The 20,843-nt window shown below is 39.3% G+C and overlaps 1 protein-coding gene across 27 annotated transcripts in view; it reads right to left on the bottom strand.

Moving 5' to 3' along the window:
• Nucleotides 1-355: 355 nt before the first annotated feature.
• CSPP1 (centrosome and spindle pole associated protein 1) overlaps nucleotides 356-20,843 on the bottom strand; it is a 143,011-nt gene continuing 122,523 nt past the window's right edge. For 25 of the 27 annotated variants that reach the window (XM_072604746.1, XM_072604747.1, XM_072604744.1 and 22 more), the window contains 3 exons: nucleotides 10,061-10,179; nucleotides 4,529-4,667; nucleotides 356-1,370 (listed from right to left, as the gene is read on the bottom strand). In XM_072604746.1, the coding sequence (XP_072460847.1) occupies nucleotides 1,141-1,370; nucleotides 4,529-4,667; nucleotides 10,061-10,179 (488 nt within the window). In that variant the 3' untranslated portion in view covers nucleotides 356-1,140. Of the gene's footprint in view, nucleotides 1,371-2,856; nucleotides 2,974-4,528; nucleotides 4,668-10,060; nucleotides 10,180-11,566; nucleotides 11,650-20,843 lie in introns of those variants that run through there. The other 2 variants (XR_011966133.1, XM_072604764.1) reach the window with 2 other exon arrangements.

The raw sequence follows: 20,843 nt of genomic DNA, 5'->3' as shown, positions 1-20,843 counted from the left end.
ATAAGAGCTAGTTATTGAGTGGTTTTACTGGGGCCTGATCCAGAGGATGGAATACAACGGGACACCAAATCCAAGTTCATTTTGCCTCATATTGATGAAACAGAAATAGATAATCTAATCAACAGTTTCTAGCCCTGATATCATAGCACCATTGAAAGTTTCTAATTAATTATTTGAAAGTATCCTTATATTTTGAAAACTAACTACACACCAAGGAATCAGTATTTTACATCGCCCAGGTTTTGCCCTCTTTCTTTTCAACTCAAAACCCTAGGATCTTATTAGAATAGTTGGCTAATTTACTGCAAGGATTACAATTTTTAATTGTAAAATTACATTTTCTACAGAACAGCACTGATAATAAAATAAAATTTTATTTCCATTAACAAGTAGTTAAATCATACCATAAATTAGACATTAACTTAAGACAGTGCCTTCATTGGCACCAAAAATACAACAGAGGCAGAAGAAAGATGTAATTCTCATTTTTGTACGCAACTGATTGGAATAAAATCAAAATCAATTATGGCTCCCATCATTTGCTTACAAAATGAGTCAGCAGCTACAAAATTATGTAGAACTAAACAGCATCTTTGCTTCCATATTTAAATAATAGTAGCTGGTAAGGGGAATGGTCAAAGCTACCACACATGCTCGAGGATTTGCTAAAAAAGATGATTTTGTACATTGATGACACTGGCAACGTTGTGCATTTATAGACACGTGACCAAAGGGTCTTCAAGTTTTACATGTATTAAGACACTTCAAAATTTTATTCACTTCATCCTCGTAACAGGCAGAATAAAGATAATGCACGTTCGGTAGTCAGTTACAAGAACTTTTCATTACTACAATATATGGCAAATAATTCCATACTTTTTGCATTGTGTAATTAACAGTAATGGTGGCTTTAAAAAAACATACATCCTGTACAATTTCATGAAACACATCAAAGCAACAAAATATGGGAAACAATACATATGTACACATTTAGTATGGTATTTTACAGGTTAAAAATTGTCCATCTACCTGTGGGGGAATATATGGAGGTGGGGAATAAGGCCTAGAATACAAAAAGTTCAGTAGATTAACATTCCTTTTACCTTGAAAGGCACAACTGGTTCCAGTCTAGGTTTATTTTTAACCATGTGCTGTAGACAGGCCCTGCCAGTTAAAAGGTAATGGATTTTCAGAAGAACGGTGCTCTTGGTTCAACTGCTCAACCACGAACCTTTTCAGAGTCTCTGAAGTTCCAGGTCGGAGCCAAGGCTCTGTGGCTACAGTTTCTACAGAACTGGGTCTTCTTTCAACACCATGGGATGTAAAGTGCTTAAGAATGTCATCTGGATCAACCAGAGAAACTTCATCATCTAGAAGAGAAGAGAAACAGAAACCTCACATTTTTCTTGTTTGCATAACATGGAGACATAAATTCTTATGTCTTACATACACTAAAATTAGTTTAACTAAGTTAACAAAATTGACTGATTAAAAGCCAAGGATCTGCCCTGTGAGAAAAATTCACTATGTTTACTGATACAGCAGATTGAGGGCAGTCATCAAAACTGAACTGACATGGCCCAAGTTTTCTTTTTTCAAAGAACAGTGGTCATGTTAATTGCTATTAACTGACAATTCAGTAATTCAGATATTTATCTTAAATTCAGATATTTATCTTATATTCAGGTAACTGGGACTATGCCTAAGGCGTCATTCTATTTCTCACACACTTGCTTTCACGCTCTCTACCACAGGCCCAAAAATCATGGTAGGGTTAAAAGAATTTTTAGAAATAGCAAAGGCATCTTGGAAGGTCATTTTACTTACTTAAAATTTTACCTATGAGAAAAAACATCAAGATATTTTAGGACAAAAAGAATAAACCATACTAACATTTTCTTGAAAAAACAGCCTTAGAACTAAGAACTGTATGACCATGGAAGAGGAAGAGCACCGTCAAAGACCAAGAAATAAATTTTTGTTTATTCAGTCAGTATATGCTTCCTTCCTTCCTCAGCAAGCTCAGGATCTTTATCCTTAATTAGACCAATATTCATATAGCCATCAACATTCTAAAAAAAGAGTTCCCGATATAAAAAACCTGGGGTATAATAAAGGCTGCTTTATTATAGACAGATAACCACATTTCTAGGTCAGTGCTAGCATATACATGTATTCCTGGCACATTTAACTTCAAAATATTTGGGGTAAAAATAGTTTCTGTTCCTTTTATCAATACCTCATACAAGGGTAATTTTTGTGAAACCAATTACAAGTTCAGGTTTCTTCCCTTTTTCATATTCTAAAAAAAAGTGGTGAAGATAATAGAAAACAACTTTACCCATTAACTTAACATGGGTAAATTCAATCACAAAATTTTAATTATTTTTACTTTCCATATGGAATGAAAATTTTATGAGTACTATAGTGTTGGACTTGGAGTAAAGAGCAGTATGAATTCAAGCACACTCCTGCCACTAGTTATGAGACTATGGGTAAGTAATTTAACCACCTCATTGTGCCTCAGTTTTTGCATTTTTAAATAAGGGTCAATCACTAGTAGCACTCACCTGGCAGGGTTTCTGTAAGGCTTATATAAATTAGTTATGTCAAGTGTAGAGGCCTATGAAAATGTCAGTTATTTTCGGGAAGGGAACTGAAGGGCAGTTTACACAGAAGGTGGTAAATTATTAAGCATCGTTTGGAAGTAACTACCTTTGGCCAAAAATAAGAAATCAAATGATGTCTATTCCAGTTCTCTCCTACAGGATTTTAGTTTATTTGAACATTAATTCTATATATTTTTTATGGCTTATTTACTATTAAATACATGAAAATCTGTCTTCCTACCCTGTGATGGAAATTTCATTTCTTTTTTAAATTACGTGTCCTGGTCTGTGAAGGACTGGCACAGCAAAGGGATACGTGAAAACACTTTAATGAGCAATCAATCCACATCATACCCAAAAGCTCCTGTTTGAAAGGACAACATTAAATTTTTTTTTAAAAACCTCAGTAACTGGTTATCACTAAATTACCTTAACATCTGAAGGCCAGCATACCTTAAAATCCATCCTATCAATGGGAAAATTAAGCAGTAAAAATTAGCAAACCCTCTCTGACTACGGTATCCATCATGAAGCCTACGTTCCCTTCTCAAAATAATGCTTTAAATGTATAAAGTACAATGCACAGCGCTACAAAAGGAAGCGATTGTACTGTAATAGTTATCAAAACATTTTTAGAAGTTCACAGACCTTCTCCCTTCCCCATAAAGAACCCCTAGCTTAGGGATTACCCAAGTTCATACATTCTTTTTCATGCTAGACAACAAATGTATTTGAAATGAAAGACCTGGTCACATTCAGATACAATTCAAATCCAGAACGATAACTTCATAACAGGTATTAAGGTACGGAGACAAGTATAAATCAAAGGACATGTTAAGCTTGTCCATTATATGAGTTTACTCTCTGGAAGAATTAATAAAATGGTGCAACTTATGACAGCACTGTGCCACTTAATAGTTACAGAGGGAAAGGCTGGCAAAGCAGTTAAAGCAAATATAAGCTTTCTTCCTCAGTGAGTAGGATGATTTCAGGAATATTCTAGTACATTATATGGAATTGGGCGTATGCCATGCTTTGTGGAAAGTAGTAATACTTTTACACTTCCCACATCACCAGATTTCACCAAGAAGAAACTACTGCCACATATTTGGCCAATAGGGCTTATACTATTATAATGAATTAGTATTATATTTATTTAGCCTACAAAAGGAAACAATTCTAATATGATAATCTTAACCTATTTTCATATTTTTCTTTTTTCTAAAATGCAGAAAGCAAACATTAAGAGTTTAAAATGATTTACTATGCAATTCTGAAAAATCTCTACATAAGGATATTTAATATTTAAAAGAAAAAGTCAGTAATACCAACCAAATGTTTTAATGATTAAAAACAATTTTTGGCCATCTCCTTTGTCAATTAAAAAAAATTCACATTTAATTAAACTTAAGTGTCCTCTCTACTACCATTCCAAACAGGCTATTGCTAAGAGCATGGATGAGCTTCCCAAGTACTAAAGCAACCTATGATTAACGGTTTTTAGGAGTCACCACAGCTTTAAAAAAAATTTTTTCCCCACCTGACAGCCAGTCTGATGGGGGTGAGCTTTTCTGAACTTTATTAGGTTGGTTTTCAATTTTTAAAATCACTGGGCCTGTATTTCAGACCTTGTCAAAGTTTACTGCTTTATTGTTATAGCCTCTGAAAATCCAGCATCATCTCTTTGCCATGTTAAGGCACTGGAGACTTCAGTGGAGGGTCACCTTCCTCCCCCATTATTAGAAGATTCCTTACAGGTCCTGTTTACTGGAAAAACTGGTACACCCCTGACAACTTCAGCTTTGTTAGACTGTTGCTCCTATGCAGTGGAACTTCCATCAGCTCTATGTAGCTTTTCTCTCTATCATCAAGGAATATATTTCAAGAACACACAGTAGGCCTTCAAATATGTTGTTTACCTGTATCGATAGGTTTTTTTTGAAGCTCATTTAGTCTTCGCATTCGTTCTTCATTTCTAATTCTAAGCTGGTCAACATTTATACTGGATACTGACTTTAAAGAGAAACCATCGGGCTGCACAGTAGGATGACAATTATCCTGCAATTAGAAGACAGAACTTAAATACTTATAGGACTGGATTTCTGAAATGCCAGAGCTATATACAGGGCACCACTCTGAGACCTTAAAATTAGGGTTGTTAGAGTGTGAGTCACACAGCTTATCCTTCCTGTCTTCTAAATGTGGGTACCTCTATAGCCATCTTCTCTTCTCCATAACTCTCCCTTGGTGATTTCCTAGGGCTACGTAGATTTCTTCTATGTAGATAAATCTTTATACCCAGTCTCGATCTTTCCCATGAGCTTCTGATCCAACATCTCCCACTGTCCGCTGCACATAACCACTGGACATTTCACTGGTACCTGAAACTATGCATCCTGCCCAAACCATGTTCCTTCTTCCCAACTTCCTAATTTCTTGGTCTCCCCTGATCTTCAGTTCTACATCACCAATTGCATCTTGGACATTTTTAAATAGATGTTTCGTAGTCATCTCAAATTCAAAAATTAAATCCTCATATATTTCCCCAAACTCACTCTTATTCCAAATTTGCCTATTTTTGTTAGAGACACTACTATCCTTCCAGTGTCAGGTTTGTAACCTTTATGCCTCGTTCCCTACCTCATCTCACATCTGACCCCATCTCTCTGCTTGAACAACTAATACTCATAGTCAGGAAGTCAGCACCTCTCCAAGATTATTGCAACAGTCTGATTGGTCTCTGCTTCAATCCCTTCCCACTGCAGTCTGTCTTCTAAATGTAGATCTAACAATGTCACTACCCAAGCTTAAAACTCCACTGGTTCCTGCTGCCACATTAAAATGTAAACTTCTGTGTGCTTTTTTAAAGCCCTTCAAAACCTGGTCCCAAACCATCTTTCCAGTCTCATTAGACAGACGCTACTTCTCTGCCCACACCTCCAATACAGCCAGCCAACCTGGCCTTGTCTCTTCCTTACCACACAACACTCCATTTGCCATGTCTCTACCTCACTGAACGTCATGGGGGCCCTCCCAAGCTAGAAGAGCTCAAGGACTATTTTCTGCATGATGTTCCCTGATCCCCACAACTGCTGCTTTACCAAATTACTTTTTAAAAAAAAACAACTATATTTGTATATATTCTATATTAACTTAGATGTGTACATACTGTCTTCCCTAATAGAATGGAAGCACTCTAAAAGTTACTTCATTATTTGTATTTGCATCCCTAAAGCCTGGTACACAGCAGGTGCCTAATAACTGCTTGTTGTGTCATCCTGTTCCACTTAATCATTCAGAGAGCTAATACAGAATCTTCCTAATTCAGAGTTATGGCCATGGCGCTACCATTCCTTTTCAAAAATATTGGGTGTCTCTCTTACCCTTAGAGTACAAACTCCTTAATCTGGAACATGAAGCCCTCTACAATCTGGCACCAACCCACCTTTTTCCAGCCTTAGCTCACAGTATCTTCCCCTTACACAATCTATGTTCCAGCCAAACTGAACTAATAGTTGTTCTCTGGTTTTATTCTATCTTCTGCCTTTGCATTCACGCTGGCAACCCTGCCCCATACATGGAATTCACTTCCTTTCCAAGAACCTAATTTTACCATTTCTTTAAGGCCCACATAAGGTACCACATCTCCTCTATGATGCCCTCCCTGTTCCTCCACATCCTCCACAACTTAGTGATCAGTCTCTCAAATTTCCTAAACTGCTTTGTTACAGTGGCCAACAGGTTAAGCTGCTAAGTTGTACAGGTCTCAAGTCCAAGGACACACGAGGTTCAAGGAAACAAAGTCTCATACTGCACACCTGGGAAGTCCAGGAAAGGTGTAAGAGCTTTACTCTTCTTTCCATTCTACTCTTTCCCTAATCTCTGCTCCACTTAGGAGATGTGGCTGCATTATCAAGATGGATGACTTAGGAACTAAGAGGTATCAAAATGAACTAGGGAAGGAAACAGTATTTATAAAAGATGAACTCAGATGAATTACAGCTCAAAGCAGGGGACTCTTGCCCAGATGATGAGCACTGAGGTATGCTTGTGAGAAAAATGATAGGAAAAAGCACCAGAGAACCAATGGAAGACATGGAGAGGAGCAACAATATCTGCTCACATCAGGCAATAAGCACACTGTCCTGTTTTAGAAGCTAAACTGAAATCTAGCTAAGCTAGTACTGCCAGTTCATCATAACCTCCTATGCTTCCAAATGCGCTCTCTCGCTCCTGCTAAACCAATTCATCTTCCTTCTGGCCTCCTGCCCTTTCAAACCTTTTTGTTCTCCACGTCCATCACCTAGCTCTAGACTCAATCCTTGTTTGCACTCTTGGCCCTGAGGTTGACCAATTCACATACATGCTTCCCTATCTCATGAATCCCTTCCTTGTTTGTCACACGAGCGACTGCCAAGCCAGAAACATGGATTACCCCCATCTGCTTTCTCCATTTCTACCCACCAGTAATACTGGTGAGGAAACACACACACACACACACACACACACACACACACACACACACTCTCTCTCTCTCTCTCTCTCTCTCTCTCTCTGTCACCTGGGTGCATGATAAATTTATGTTGCCTAATCTCACTGAGGCCCTCACTGCAGCAGAGTACTTTTCTTCTTTCCATATCAGCCTTTCCTTATTCCCTCTCAGCAGGCAAGTCTCAACTACTTTACTGAGAAAGTAGAAGCCATCACTTGTGAGCTCTCTCTTCTCCCTGACACCACACTTCAGAACCACTTTCTCTCATTCCCATCCTCTCCTTTGCTCCGGGCCAAGTCTTCCTCTCTTCACCCTACCTTCTTCTGTCTCCTTCAGGTGCTTGACCCCTCCACTAGCCCATCTCTCACATCTTCACTCTTTACTTAACACTGGCTTGTCCCCTGTTGCCTGCAAACATGCTTAGGTCTCCCACATCTTAAAAAAAAACTTCAGTTGACCTTGACATCCCCTCAACTGTATAGTGCTGAGTGCAGAGATGTGCACAAGGGAAGGAGAAAGGTAAAGGTAAGAGAAGAACACTGGGTGGGTCAGAGTTCTAAGATGCCACAGCAGTAGATGTAGATAACATGGATAAAAGGCAACATCTGCATATGGGAGCACACAATTAAGGTTTACACTGGAGGCAGAGAAAAGAGGCTAAGATACTAAGATATGGTACCCAGTAGCAAAGTAGATGGGTAGATGGGTGGCGTAGTGGATACAGTGCAGAGCCTACAGTCAGGAAGACAAGCTCAAATCCAGTCTCGGACACTTAACAACCTGTGTGACCCTGGGCAAGTCACTTAACCCTGTTTGCCTCAGTTTCCTCATCTACAGAATGAGCTGGAGAAGGAAATGGCAAACCACTCCGGTATCTTTGCCAAGAAAACCCTAAATGGGATCATGACAAGACTGAAAATGACACAGCCATAGAGAAGAAAAGAAAAAAACAGATTAACTTAAAAGGAGACAAAGATGGTTATACCCAGAGAAAATTATACATATGCAAATGCCCAGAAAGACGCAATTTGCTTCACACTCCAGTGTGTCCAATGGAATTTTATCGTGGTACTTCCAAGTATGTTCCTCTGAACTTAGGGAGTAAATATAGTTGAGAAACCACTACCAAATATTGCCCAAAGAATGTAGAAAAAAAAGTGAGAAGGTCTTCAGAGGTCAGGTGACCTCTTGTTGTCTCTGTCATAGTGAGTACTCCTTTCCAATGTTGGCTGGAAGAAACGACCACTGAGGTCTCTCAAATTCTGTAGCTTTGTAGGAGAAAGAGAAAATGCAGTGCCAGTCACAATCAGAAATTCTCAAATCTTCCTATCCATCCCTCTCTGCTGACTGAGCATCCAGACCTGCACTGCCAACTGCCTTTTTAGCCATTTCAAGATAGATGTCCAGTAGATATATGAGAATCCAAAACAACTCATCTTTCCTACCTTCCCTATTACTGCAAAAGGCAACACCATCTTCCCAATCCCTCAGGCTCATCCTGAATTCCTCACTATCTCACCCCTCAAATTCAAGCCATTGCCAAGGCCTGTCAATGTCACCTTCACAATATCTCTTCTGACCTTGCCTCCATTCTGGAGCAGGCCTTCTTCTCTTTCTTCTAAAGACTACTGCAAGAGCCTGCTGGTTGGTCTGCCTACCACGAGTCTCTCTCCATTCAGTTATCAAAGTGATTTTCCTAACACACAAATTCAACCACATCACCCCTCCTCACTGAATAAACTCTAAAGGCTCCCTATCACCTCCAGGATCAAATACAAAATGTTCTGTCTGGTGCTGCTCATTACCCTTCTAGTCTTCTTAGACCTGACACCCTCCCAAACACACATACTCAATGACACTGGCCCCCTGGTAGTTATGTGAAGAGGATGCTATGCCTCTCGATTCCAGGCATTTTCTCTGGTTGTGCCTCATGCTAGGAATCCTCTCCCTCCTCATCTCTACCTACCAGTTTCCTTCACGTCTCACAGAAAACCCCACCTTCTACTGGAAGCCTTTCCCAATCCTCCTTAATGCTATCTAGTACTTTCCCTCCTTTGATTATTTCCTGTTTATCCTGTATAAAGTGTGCTTTGTATGTATTTCTTTGCATGCTGTCTCCTATATTATATTGTGAGCTTCTCAAGGCAGGGACTTGCTTATACCATTCTTTGAAACCCCAGAGCTTAGCTCTGTGCCTGACATATAGCAGTGCTTAATATATATTTGACTAACAGACTAAAAGAAAACTGAGCCACAAGTATTCATTTCCCTCCTGATATGACCTCACTATCTCAAATACTGTTTACCCCATATCAATGCCAGTAAAAACTGATGAGGCTCATAGGATCAAAGATTTAGGGCTGGAAGAGATTTGAAGGGTCATCTAATCCAACCTTATTTTACAGATGAGGAAACTAAAAGCCAGAGAAGTTCAGTGACTGACCAGTCATATTAACAGAGCCAGGATTTGAATTCAGGGCCTCTGACTCTAAAATCCAGGCGAGGAGCTACAGAATCAAAATCTCTAGTAAAGAGGTGCAGTAATTACAAGAATGCAATGTGAAACAAAGTAAAAATCAGAAATAAGAATGCTCTTTAGCAAAGCAACTAATTCCCAACACTTCTCAGCCTGTTCTTATCAACTTACCAGCCTTCAACCCACTTTCAAATGTTTTCCCACTGGCATAAGCAAGAAGTCAGCTATTTGTGTGTTTGGTTTTATTTGGGAACAGTTTCTGTCACTGTTCCCAATGCCTAGAAGTCCAAGATAGCTAGCCAGAAGTTTGCAGTACTTCTGCAGCAAGACTATGACATACCGAGCGATGTCAGATCCAAGAGCTCTGCAGCCAGCATACACCTGAGCACAAGGCTACAGAGACCCTCACTCAGTTACACTTATGATTACAGAAAAGGACTTTGGCCTCTTCAACAAAAGAAAATATTTTTTAAAAACTCATACCATACACACAACAGATTCCAGGCCTTTAATCTGGTTCCTTCTCCGTTCCCTTGCAGACACAAATCTCTGTGAAGGTAAAGGATCATCTCCTAAGGGAGAATACCTCTCTCCATTTGTCCCTGAAAAATGTAAAATAATGGAAGGAAATATTAAACCCTTAGCAACATGCAAGTCTTTTACCTGTAAAGCTGTAAGTCATTTGATAGAATTTTTAAGTGAAATTTCAATTGTATAAAGGCCCTCTTGAATTCAATGACAAAGAACAGAGACAATGTTAACCTGAAAGCGATCAGACATCAAACACAGCAGAGGGCATCCAGTTTTTAATAAGACAGGAAAACACATATTCAAAAACTTAATTTAAAGATTTTTTTATTGCCAAATCACTAACATCCCCCCTTGAGCATAAAACATTCCTATGTTCAGTCTTTAGTAAGACATAGAGGGCAGGAGAGGACTGCATAGAAAAAGGTGATCCATTGTCTTTCTCCAGCACTCATTGATCACACAAACATTAGTGGTTGTGAGGGGTATCAATTGGTTCTGCTCTCAGAGAAACCAAGAAATACACGATTTCTGAGGGAGGCCATTGGGCACTGTAATGTGAACTGAGTCTTTCCACTTCTAAGGAAACAACAAGAACAATGCTACTAGAAAGGGAAGTGAATGTCTTCTTCCATTTTGCATGAGACCAGCAGCTACGGGGGTGGTTTCTACAGGGGTCAAGCTGGGGGACTAGTATCAATTGTGTATACCATGTGCCCCAGAGTGGTACAGTGGAAAGAACACCAACTCTGAATTCAGAAGACCTGGGTTCAAACCCTACCCATGCCATGACCTGGGTGACACTGGGCAAGCCACAACCTCCCTACATTTCAACATCCTCAACTATAACACAACAATATTGGACTAGATGACCTCTAATGTTGCCTCTAGCCTCAGGCCTATGATCTCTAACATTCTTCCAGGGGAGGGGAGGCAGAATATATAAACAGAGATAAAAACAAGCCAGAGAATGACAGACCACAAATAAAAGTGGTCCTTGGGCTACAAGGAGAGCTAAGTAATAAAAGGATCAGCTAAGGTTGATGGTGATGCTTACTTCTTCTCAAAGACAACACAGACACGTGAAGACAGACAGACAGACAGACACACACACACACACACACACACACACTCTACAAAGATTGTAACAAACATGATGTCCAGTCAGACTGAACTATACGTAACTTGCTAATTGATGATTTTAACAAAATTCTGAAAATATGCCTGCTCCCCAGCTGTTTCCTATAAACCCTGGGGCAATGTTCCTCATAGTCCTATAATATGACTCTAGAGCTCTTATTTATAACTGCCATTAACCTAAAGAACCACATGACTACTAGCATGTCAAGTCAAATATAACCTAACATCTTCATACAGAAGTGAGATATCAGGGGTGAAGCCAAGATGGCAGACTAGAAAGACACACTTACGCAGGGTCTCCCCACACAGCCCACAAAATACCTGTAGAGAGGGACTCTCAACAAATTCTGGAGCAGCAGAAGTGGAGAACAACAGAGTGGAGGAGATTTCCAGCCCAGGGTGACCTGAAAGGCCCATGGGAAACGTCAGTTGCACCAGACGTGGAGCGGAGCACGGAGCCCAGCCCAGCCTTGGCCGCGAGGCGCGATGAGACTCTGGGAGGAGGACACCTCAGGGGCAGAATCACCAGTCCCAGCAGGGGGTCCTCAGATCCCTCAAACCACAGGGGCCAAAGGTCAGTGATGGGGTTTTATCAACTGACCAGGAAGGGAGAAGGGCCCTCCCATAGCTCCAGCAGCAGGCAGCGGCCACAGAGGCTGCACAGCAGCCCATACACTGCTCGTTGTTGGAGCGTAAAAACCCCTGGGGGCACTGAAGAGCTGAGTCTTACCTCAGCTCTAGGTGGGGGCCCTGGGAGAGCTGGTCTTTGTCTTACACTGAATGGCAGCCCTGCCCTTCCAGCTTATCTGAAAATCAGCCCCCAGTGCTGACTTGGTGGAACTGGAGGCCAGGAGGCTGTGGAGAGGTAACTGCTAAGATTCTAGACATAAAAATCCCTCTCTGCGTCCAGACCAGTACATGCTTGATCATGCCACCTTGGAGGAACTGAGATCTCACAGATTCCCAGAGTATACCCTACTCCTGACAAAGGACCCAAAAGTCAAGTAACTGGCGGGGAGAATGCCCAAAAAAGGGAAAAAAAATAAGACCACAGAAGGTTACTTTCCTGGTGAACAGATATCTCCTCCCATCCTTTCAGAGGAGGAAGAACAATGCTTACCATCAGGGAAAGACATAGAAGTCAAGGCTTCTGTATCCCAAACATCCAAAATAAATATTCAATGGGCTCAGGCCATGGAAGAGCTCAAAAAGGATTTTGAAAATCAAGTTAAGAGAGGTGGAGGAAAAACTGGAAAGAGAAATGAGAGAGATGCAAAAAAAGTATGAAAAGTAGGTCAACATCTTGCTAAAGGAGACCAAAAAAATGCTGAAGAAAATAACACCTTGAAAAACAGGCTAGCTCAATTGGCAAAAGAGGTTCAAAAAGCCAATAAGAAGAATGCTTTGAAAAGCAGAATTAGTCAAATGGAAAAGGAGGTCCAAAAGCTCACTGAAGAAAATAGTTCTTTCAAAATTAGAATGGAACAGATGGAGGCTAATGACTTTATGAGAAACCAAGAAATCACAAAACAAAACCAAAAGAATGAAAAAATGGAAGATAATGTGAAATATCTCATTGGAAAAACAACTGACCTGGAAAATAGATCCAGGAGGGACAATTTAAAAATTATGGGACTACCTGAAAGCCATGTTCATGAAATTATCAAGGAAAACTGCCCTGATATTCTAGAACCAGAGGGCAAAATAAATATTCAAGGAATCCACAGAACACCGCATGAAAGAGATCCAAAAAGAGAAACTCCTAGGAACATTGTGGCCAAATTCCAGAGTTCCCTGGTCAAGGAGAAAATATTGCAAGCAGCTAGAAAGAAACAATTCAAGTATTGTGGAAATACAATCAGGATAACACAAGATCTAGCACCCTCTACATTAAGGGATACAAGGGCATGGAATAGGATATTCCAGAAGTCAAAGGAACTAGGACTAAAACCAAGAATCACCTACCCAGCAAAACTGAGTATAACACTTCAGGGGAAAAATTGGTCTTTCAATGAAATAGAGGATTTTCAAGTATTCTTGATGAAAAGACCAGAGCTGAAAAGAAAATTTGACCTTCAAACACAAGAATGAAGAGAACCATGAAAAGGTGAACAGCAAAGAGAAGTCATAAGGGACTTACTAAAGCTGAACTGTTTACATTCCTACATGGAAAGACAATATTTGTAACTCTTGAAACATTTCAGTACCTGGGTACTGGGTGGGATTACACACACACACACACACACACACACACACACAGAGCACAGGGTGAGTTGAATAGGATGGGATCATATCTTAAAAAATGAAATTAAGCGGTGAGACAGAAATATATTGGGAGGAGAAAGGGAGAAATGGAATGGGGCAGGTTATCTCTCATAAAAGAGGCAAGTAAAAGACTTTTCAGTGGAGGGAAAAAGAGGGGAGGTGAGAGAAAAACATGAAGCTTACTCTCATCACATTCGACTAAAGGAAGGAATAAAATGCACACTCATTTTGGTATGAAAACGTATCTTATAAAGCAGAAAAGCGGGGGAGAAGGGGATAAGCAGGGTGGGGGGGATGATTGAAGGGAAGGCAGTGGGAGGAGGGAGCAATTTGAAGTCAACACTCTTGGGAAGGGACAGGATCAAAAGAGAGAATAGAAGCAATGGGGGGCAGGATAGGATGGAGGGAAATATAGTTAGTCTTACACAACACAACTATTATGGAAGTCATTTGCAAAACTACACAGATATGGCCTATATTGAATTGCTTGCCTTCCCAAAGGGAATGGGTAGGGAGGAAGGGATGAAGAGAAGTTGGAACTCAAAGTTTTAGGAACAACTGTCGAGTACTGTTCTTGCTACTAGGAAATAAGAAATACAGCTAATGGGGTATAGAAAATTATCTGACCCTACAGAACAAAAGAGAAGATGGGGACAAAGGAAAGGAGGGATGTTAGAAGAGAGGGCAGATTGGTAATGGGGCAATTAGAATGCTCGGCGTTTTGGGGTGGGGGGAGGGGAGAGACGGGGAGAAAATTTGGAACCCAAAATTTTGTGAAAATGAATGTTAAAAGTTAAATAAATTTTTAAAAAATGAAGTGAGGTATCAAAGAAACTAGAGGTACGTGAACTTGGGGTCTTTGTTAGCTAGACTATGATCTTAGCATCCACTTCAGAGCACAAGTCAGAAATACTCCTGGGAGTTGGCAGCTATCATCTGGCGCAACAACTCTAAGGTCAGCACTGCCTTCTCACATTCAAAATTGCTACCCTTAGGCCTCTCTGCCTTTTTTATTGCCTTTACTAAGGAAAACAAAGTTTGCCATGCTTCAATTCTGTAATGATAAATTACTGATTCAGTACAACTCTAAAGTTTCATACAAGATAATTCTCCCAACATTTAGGAAAAAACAGAGGTGAGAGGTGTGGAAGAGAAATGAACAAAATTACCTCTTTTCCCCTGTCCCATGAATCCAGAGACTGACTTCCTGAGGATGGCAAATTCACATGATAAACTCCTCACTGCTCTTGCCTTGATACCCCTTAACAGAAACCCCTGCACCATGTATCGTGCATTCATTGCACCATGAATTTCCTTGACATCTGTGCAACACAAAGACATCCCACACCCAGCTCCACTGTTTCTACTTCTGTTTCAAAGAATACTGACTTCATTTTGCCAGTTATTTTACTGTGCATGGGCTGAAGGACACTAGCTGCTGTAGATGTATCCTTCAGTATGTCATGCTCGTTTCTTATCAGTACCAAAAAGACTTAGCTGCTACAGGTGGAGGATTCCAGAGTCCTGGGAAAATTCTTCTCTCTGCCTGGCCTGATTGGTAGATTTCTTTGATTTAGCTACACTCAAATAATATACTCTTCTGTTTCCCATAACTAAAAATATATATATTTTTATCCAGCAAATGTTTTTCTTTTTGCATAACCACCTGTATTCTATGAATAATCACCTTTTTGTTCTTTGTTTCATACAAAAGGTACAGAAAGGAATTTCTTGTGCCAGGCTCAGGATAACGTCCAATTTTGCTATCTGTCTTGGCCAGCCAGAATAAATGGCTGCTCATTTCACTCTTAACTGATGCCTTGCTGCAATATTATTTCACCCAGACCTCAAAAACCCAGATTGGTGAGTGATGACCCTCTTGAGTCACTAAAAAAAAAATTCCACTACAGTTTTTGGTGACAGAAGTGGGATTTCTGGGGTAAGTACACCCAACCAACTCTGCTCCAGGGAATGAAGATGAAGTGAAAGGAAATCTTCATAAGGCCAAGTGAGGCTGGTTTTTGCCTCCAATTTTACTTTCAATTCTACCTCTGACCCAACAATGGTTAAGTAGTTGGAAGAGCTGAAGTGTTGGAAGGAATTTTTGAGTGAACAAACCAGCCTCAGGTCCAACACAGGTTGCCTGAGGAACAGAAGGAAGATCACAGAAATTCAGGAAGGAAAGAGAGAATTTAGCATCAGAGGAACATGTGTGTATGTCTATGGTGTCAGTGTTCTTCTTGTGTAAACCTGATGATCCTTGATAAAGATGTAAAGTCCAGATCTGAGTTAAAGAACTCAGAAGCTGCTCTGTGTCAGTTTTACACCTCTCACTTAGGATCTCCTTCGACTACAAGGAGAACTTAGTACTCAAACCTAAGTACATAAGCTGCAGACTAGGGCTGAACACTCCTCCCAGAGTTCATGTGCCCCTGTGGAAAGGAACTCCTTTCTCCCTCTGACTTGAGCTGTTGTCTGTGGTCTTGTATTATTTACGTGTTGCTTTGTTGCCATCTCCACAGTCTGGCAGTCAATTCTCTGCCAGAAAAAGGATCTCTAGGGAAGAAATCTGAGCAATGCACCTGGCCCGGAGAGGGTGGAAGGAGAAGATCTTGTAAAAATCTCTCCAAGGTCTGAACACTCAGAAGAATGGAAAAGGTACAAAATATCCCCATCTTAGGCACCATTAGCAACCATGATTAGAACTTATTTCCAACCCAAGAAACTATGAAGAGGTCCAAACATTAAGGACTTAATATTTTATGTCATGCATGAAACAGATATACATATAAATATTCTAGTCAACCATAGCCATGTGATGGTAGCAGTTTCAGAACTGACAAGATAATTTAGTTTAAGAATTTACGGAAATTTCCCTTTTTAAGCAGGACAAAAATACTGCCAAGGAGCACTGAGAGCTTGGAGTGAGAAGTGTTTTATTTGTGTAACGTTCCGTGTGCTGTTAGCATTGTCTGTAGTTTGTGCTTTGGCAAATCCAACTGACTTTTTCCTACAGCCTGATCAGTCCAAGGGAAAAAGAGTAAAAACTTCTCTGCTGAACTTTCAAGGCTATCAAAAAGATATGATCTCTCTGCATTTCTAATGCCAACCAAACTGGGAAGGCAGACAGAAGACACACAACAGCAAAGAAAAGATTTTTTCCTAGTGTCCAGAAATTGATGGTTATCGCAAACCAATTGGAATCTAAATTTATGACTAACGTGATTTCTTTACATTTACATTTACATTTACAAATTCCCAAATTATGGTCTCAATGTTTTTATAAATGCTTAAATATCTTACTGAGTTTTAGAAATACCACTTTGTAGAATTTTTAAAGAAAAAATAAATATGTTTTACAGAAGTAACATGGAAACAACCTTCAGACCCTTTTATCACTCTTCTTTCCCTAAAGAGTGACAGACTTATTGTCTTAATATTTAGAACAATGGAGGAAAGTGGTTTCATTGACTTTAAAAAAGAACTGAAGGTATTTGAAAGTATTATCATTAAAGCTCAAAAGTGGAGGAAAAAATGGGTTTGCAGCCTGCAATTTACATTTATCTTGTGCTTGAGAACCACCTATTAATAATTATTTTCTTGACCTCAGGAAGAAAGAGATTTGTTTAAATCAGAGAACCACTTGAAAATAAGTAAAATTGCATTTGGGATAATGTTTTATTTTATCACTTTATTTTCTTCTTTGAATGATATAACAGAAATAAATTATTTAGGTAAATTAGAAGCAAAGTTACGAAAAAGAATTTGGAATAGACCAAAAAACCCCAAAACAAAAGTCCTGCAATTAACTGGTATCTTATAAGGAAACCTGTACTTATAAGGAAACTATCTTATAAGGAAACCTTATAAGGAAACTTTATAAAGGAGAGATTAAGTGGAAGACTAGTTCTAGAGATAGTCTGGGATATGTTTGGGAAATAAAGACAAGAGAGACTAAGAAAATAGTCAAAGTGAAGTGTCAGATCAGAGCATGAAAACAGTGCAATTATGAAGGAAAAAAGAGCAAGTTTAAGCAAGTAAAGATAAGAAGAGAATGGGTGCAAAGGTAAAGAAAGCTGAGAGCAGACTAAGAGAGTTGGATTTGCAGAGGTTTAAGTAGGGTTTTTGATCTCTTTGAGATAAGGAAGACATGAGAAACTTTCTCTTCCTGTAAATTTGTAATCTCTATTGGGAGAAATGCCTGTTATAAACAGTTCTGAAATTTCTCATGATCTCTGAGCCTTACTTCATTGATTTGAATATTCTTTTTGATATGGAAAAACAGCTAGACCCACTGACAGTACTGTATCCAGTTGTAACATTTACTTAATGGAAAATATAGAAGTAAGTTTGCAGCATGTAATTAAACACATTATAGTAAAGGTCTGTCCTTGAAGAACCATCAAAAGGGTATAGTCTAGCCCTCAGGTAGGGAGAATGTTCTGGCTTTTGTACATGTTCTCCATATTTTTGCTTCATCACCACCATTGTAACCCTCATCAGAATAAACTTCCTATTTTGTTGTTCAATCATTCAGTCATGTCCAACTCCGTGTGACCCTGTGAACCATACCGCCCATGGAGTTCCCTTGGGAAAGATATTTAAGCAGTTTGCCATTTCTTTCTCCAGCATATTAAGGCAAACACAGATCATACAGCTAATGTCTGAGGTCACATTTGAATTCAGGTCTTCCTCATAACTGGCCTAATGTTCTATCCACTGAGCCATCTAACTGTCTCCAATAAAAATTCATAACTTAATTACTACAAAAGAGAGGTTATGTCTGCCATTCTCAGATTTTAGAAGATTCTCATGGACCCTACGATGAGAACACAAGACTGTTAATTTAAATCTTTGGCAAAAGACTAATTGAAAGTAGTAGGCCCTACACTGTAAACCACTGACGCAAAAATGTGATGTGACAAAGATGCAAAAGCTTAAAAACTGTCACGTAGCAGTAAACTGTACTTTAAGAAAAACAACAAAATCAAACTGTTTTTGTGAGAGCCAGAACATATATCATTGGCTTCCAAATGTTCCTATTAAAAATTAAGAAAAAAGGTCATGTAAATGTGACAGTTTAGATGATTTTTTTCTTATCCTGGAGGTAATAATCAAGAACAAGACTGAAAAAGGTCTTTAGGTCTAATTGATGATTTTTTTGTTGTTGTTTTGGTAAGAAAATTGCCTAAGACCAATTTTACGTTAGTAATTATATATAAATTCTCAAACTGGATTAAGGTTTTTACATATAAAATTGTTTTAATTGTTATATCCTTTTCAAGATTTTCCCCCTAGCCTATAAATATCACCCATACCATATATACAGGGTTCAAGTAAAGACGGAAAGAGCAAGTAGTATGTGAAAATTAAATTCTCTGAAATGAGCAGGCCCCTTTGATGTTCTTCCTACAGCTCTGTTTTTCACAAGATTATCTCCATAAGGTCTGAACAAGTTTTCCCCATATCAACTAATAACTGGAAGGCCAATATGATTAAACTGTCAGGTTCCATAAAATTATATTAAGTCTCATTGGTAGCAGGTTTTAGCAGCTTTACCTAGAAAATCCTCAAAAGTGATAATCAAGGAAATATGATCCACAAATTTGCCCCAGTAACAAAGATGAAAAGGCCCACTCCACATTCTATCAGCCCAGCTAACAGACACCAGGATATTAACTCAGCAATACGTATCTCTGAGTTTAAGTAGGTCAAACTATACAATTTGTTAACAGTAGCCAAAGACAGATGCCTCAAAACTTCCAGAGGAAAAATGCCTCCCAAAGCAGACAATCTCATAAAATAGACAGCAAAACCCAAGATGGAACAAAAAATCCTGTTCTCTAGATGGACATTAAGATGCGTTCTCTGTTTCTTTCTGTCCTTCTGATTATGTTTACTGTCCACTGTCTCTTTGTTCTAGCCTTTTTTGGAACATTTAAGACCTATGTTGTTCAAACTGTTTTTATTCCTATACTGTAGTATAACTGCTAGCTGATATTTAAACAAATGTTCTAGATTATATATGTTTTCTACCTTTTTGCTTTATCACCACCATAACCCTCATTGGACTAAGCTTCCTATTTTGTTGTATAAGTAACTGACTTAAACCTATTATGTTGTGACCCTCTCCATTGAGTAGTACTAATGTGATTACTTCCAGGGAAGTATCAAAGGGAGGAACTGTGGGAAAAGTAACAACAAAACTAGCCCACACACCCCCGCCAATGAACCCCAGAGACTATCTTGAGCATATTTCCTGAGGACAGCTACTGCCCATAAGTAACCCCTCACTGTCCTTGCCTTAATGTCCCTTACCAGAAATCCTTGGTATTGCATCACAAATTTCCCTAACACGTTTGTGTAACACAAACACCCCACTCCACCCCACCTCCGCTGTTTCTACAAACCTTTTTCAAAGCATAATGACTTCGTCTTGTCAGTTATTTTATTGTGAGCTGAAAGATACTAGTAGATGGGTCCTTCAGTGTGTCATTCTCACCTCTTATCAATACCAAAAGACTCAGGGGCTGAAGGTGAAGGATTCCAGAGTCCGAGAAAAATTCTCCTCCCTTTCTGGTCCATCAGAAAGATTTCTTTGATTTAACTCTATTCAGATAACTCCTTTATCTATCTCACAAAGTTAAAAATTTACATTTTTCTCTAACAAGGATGCTATTCTTTTTGTAAAACCACCTGTTTTATCAAGTCATTTTTCTATACATTTTCCAAAGAAATGTTACATTGAACTCTGCCTTAAGGAGGTTTTTGTGCCAGGCCTGGGGCTAAATGACACCCACCTGTGCAAACTTCCCTGGCTAGCAGGAATAAACGGATACTCATGTCACTCGTAATTGACTCTTTTGTTGTTTAGTCGTTTCAAGCATGCTCAATTCTTTGTGACCCCATTTGGGATTTCCTTGGAGAAGATATGGGACCATTTCATTCTCCAGTTCTTTTTACAGATGAGAAAACTGAGGCAAACAGGGTAAAGCGACTGAGGCCAGATTTGAACTCCGGAAGACGTCTTCCTGACTCCAGGCTCAGCATGCTAATCAACGCACCATCCAGGTGTCCCAATTGACTCCTTACTGAAACATTATCTGACCCAGACATCAAAAACCCAGACTGGTGACAATCAGCACTATAATCTATAATTAACAGATCTGTTTGTCAAGTAATAAATGATGACCATTCTGCGGCTAATCAGTATTTCTTAGAAAGCTGTATCATGAAATCCCTATCATTTCCCTCTTCCTTATCCCTTTCAATCTGACATAAAGGTGGAAAAACTGTTTTGTTACATCTCCTCTAGTGAGGTCATTTCCTGTTA

This window comes from Notamacropus eugenii, chromosome 4 (assembly GCF_028372415.1).
Source record: "Notamacropus eugenii isolate mMacEug1 chromosome 4, mMacEug1.pri_v2, whole genome shotgun sequence".
In the NCBI taxonomy this organism is placed as follows: domain Eukaryota; kingdom Metazoa; phylum Chordata; class Mammalia; order Diprotodontia; family Macropodidae; genus Notamacropus; species Notamacropus eugenii.
This window is presented reverse-complemented; position numbering and strand designations above follow the sequence as displayed.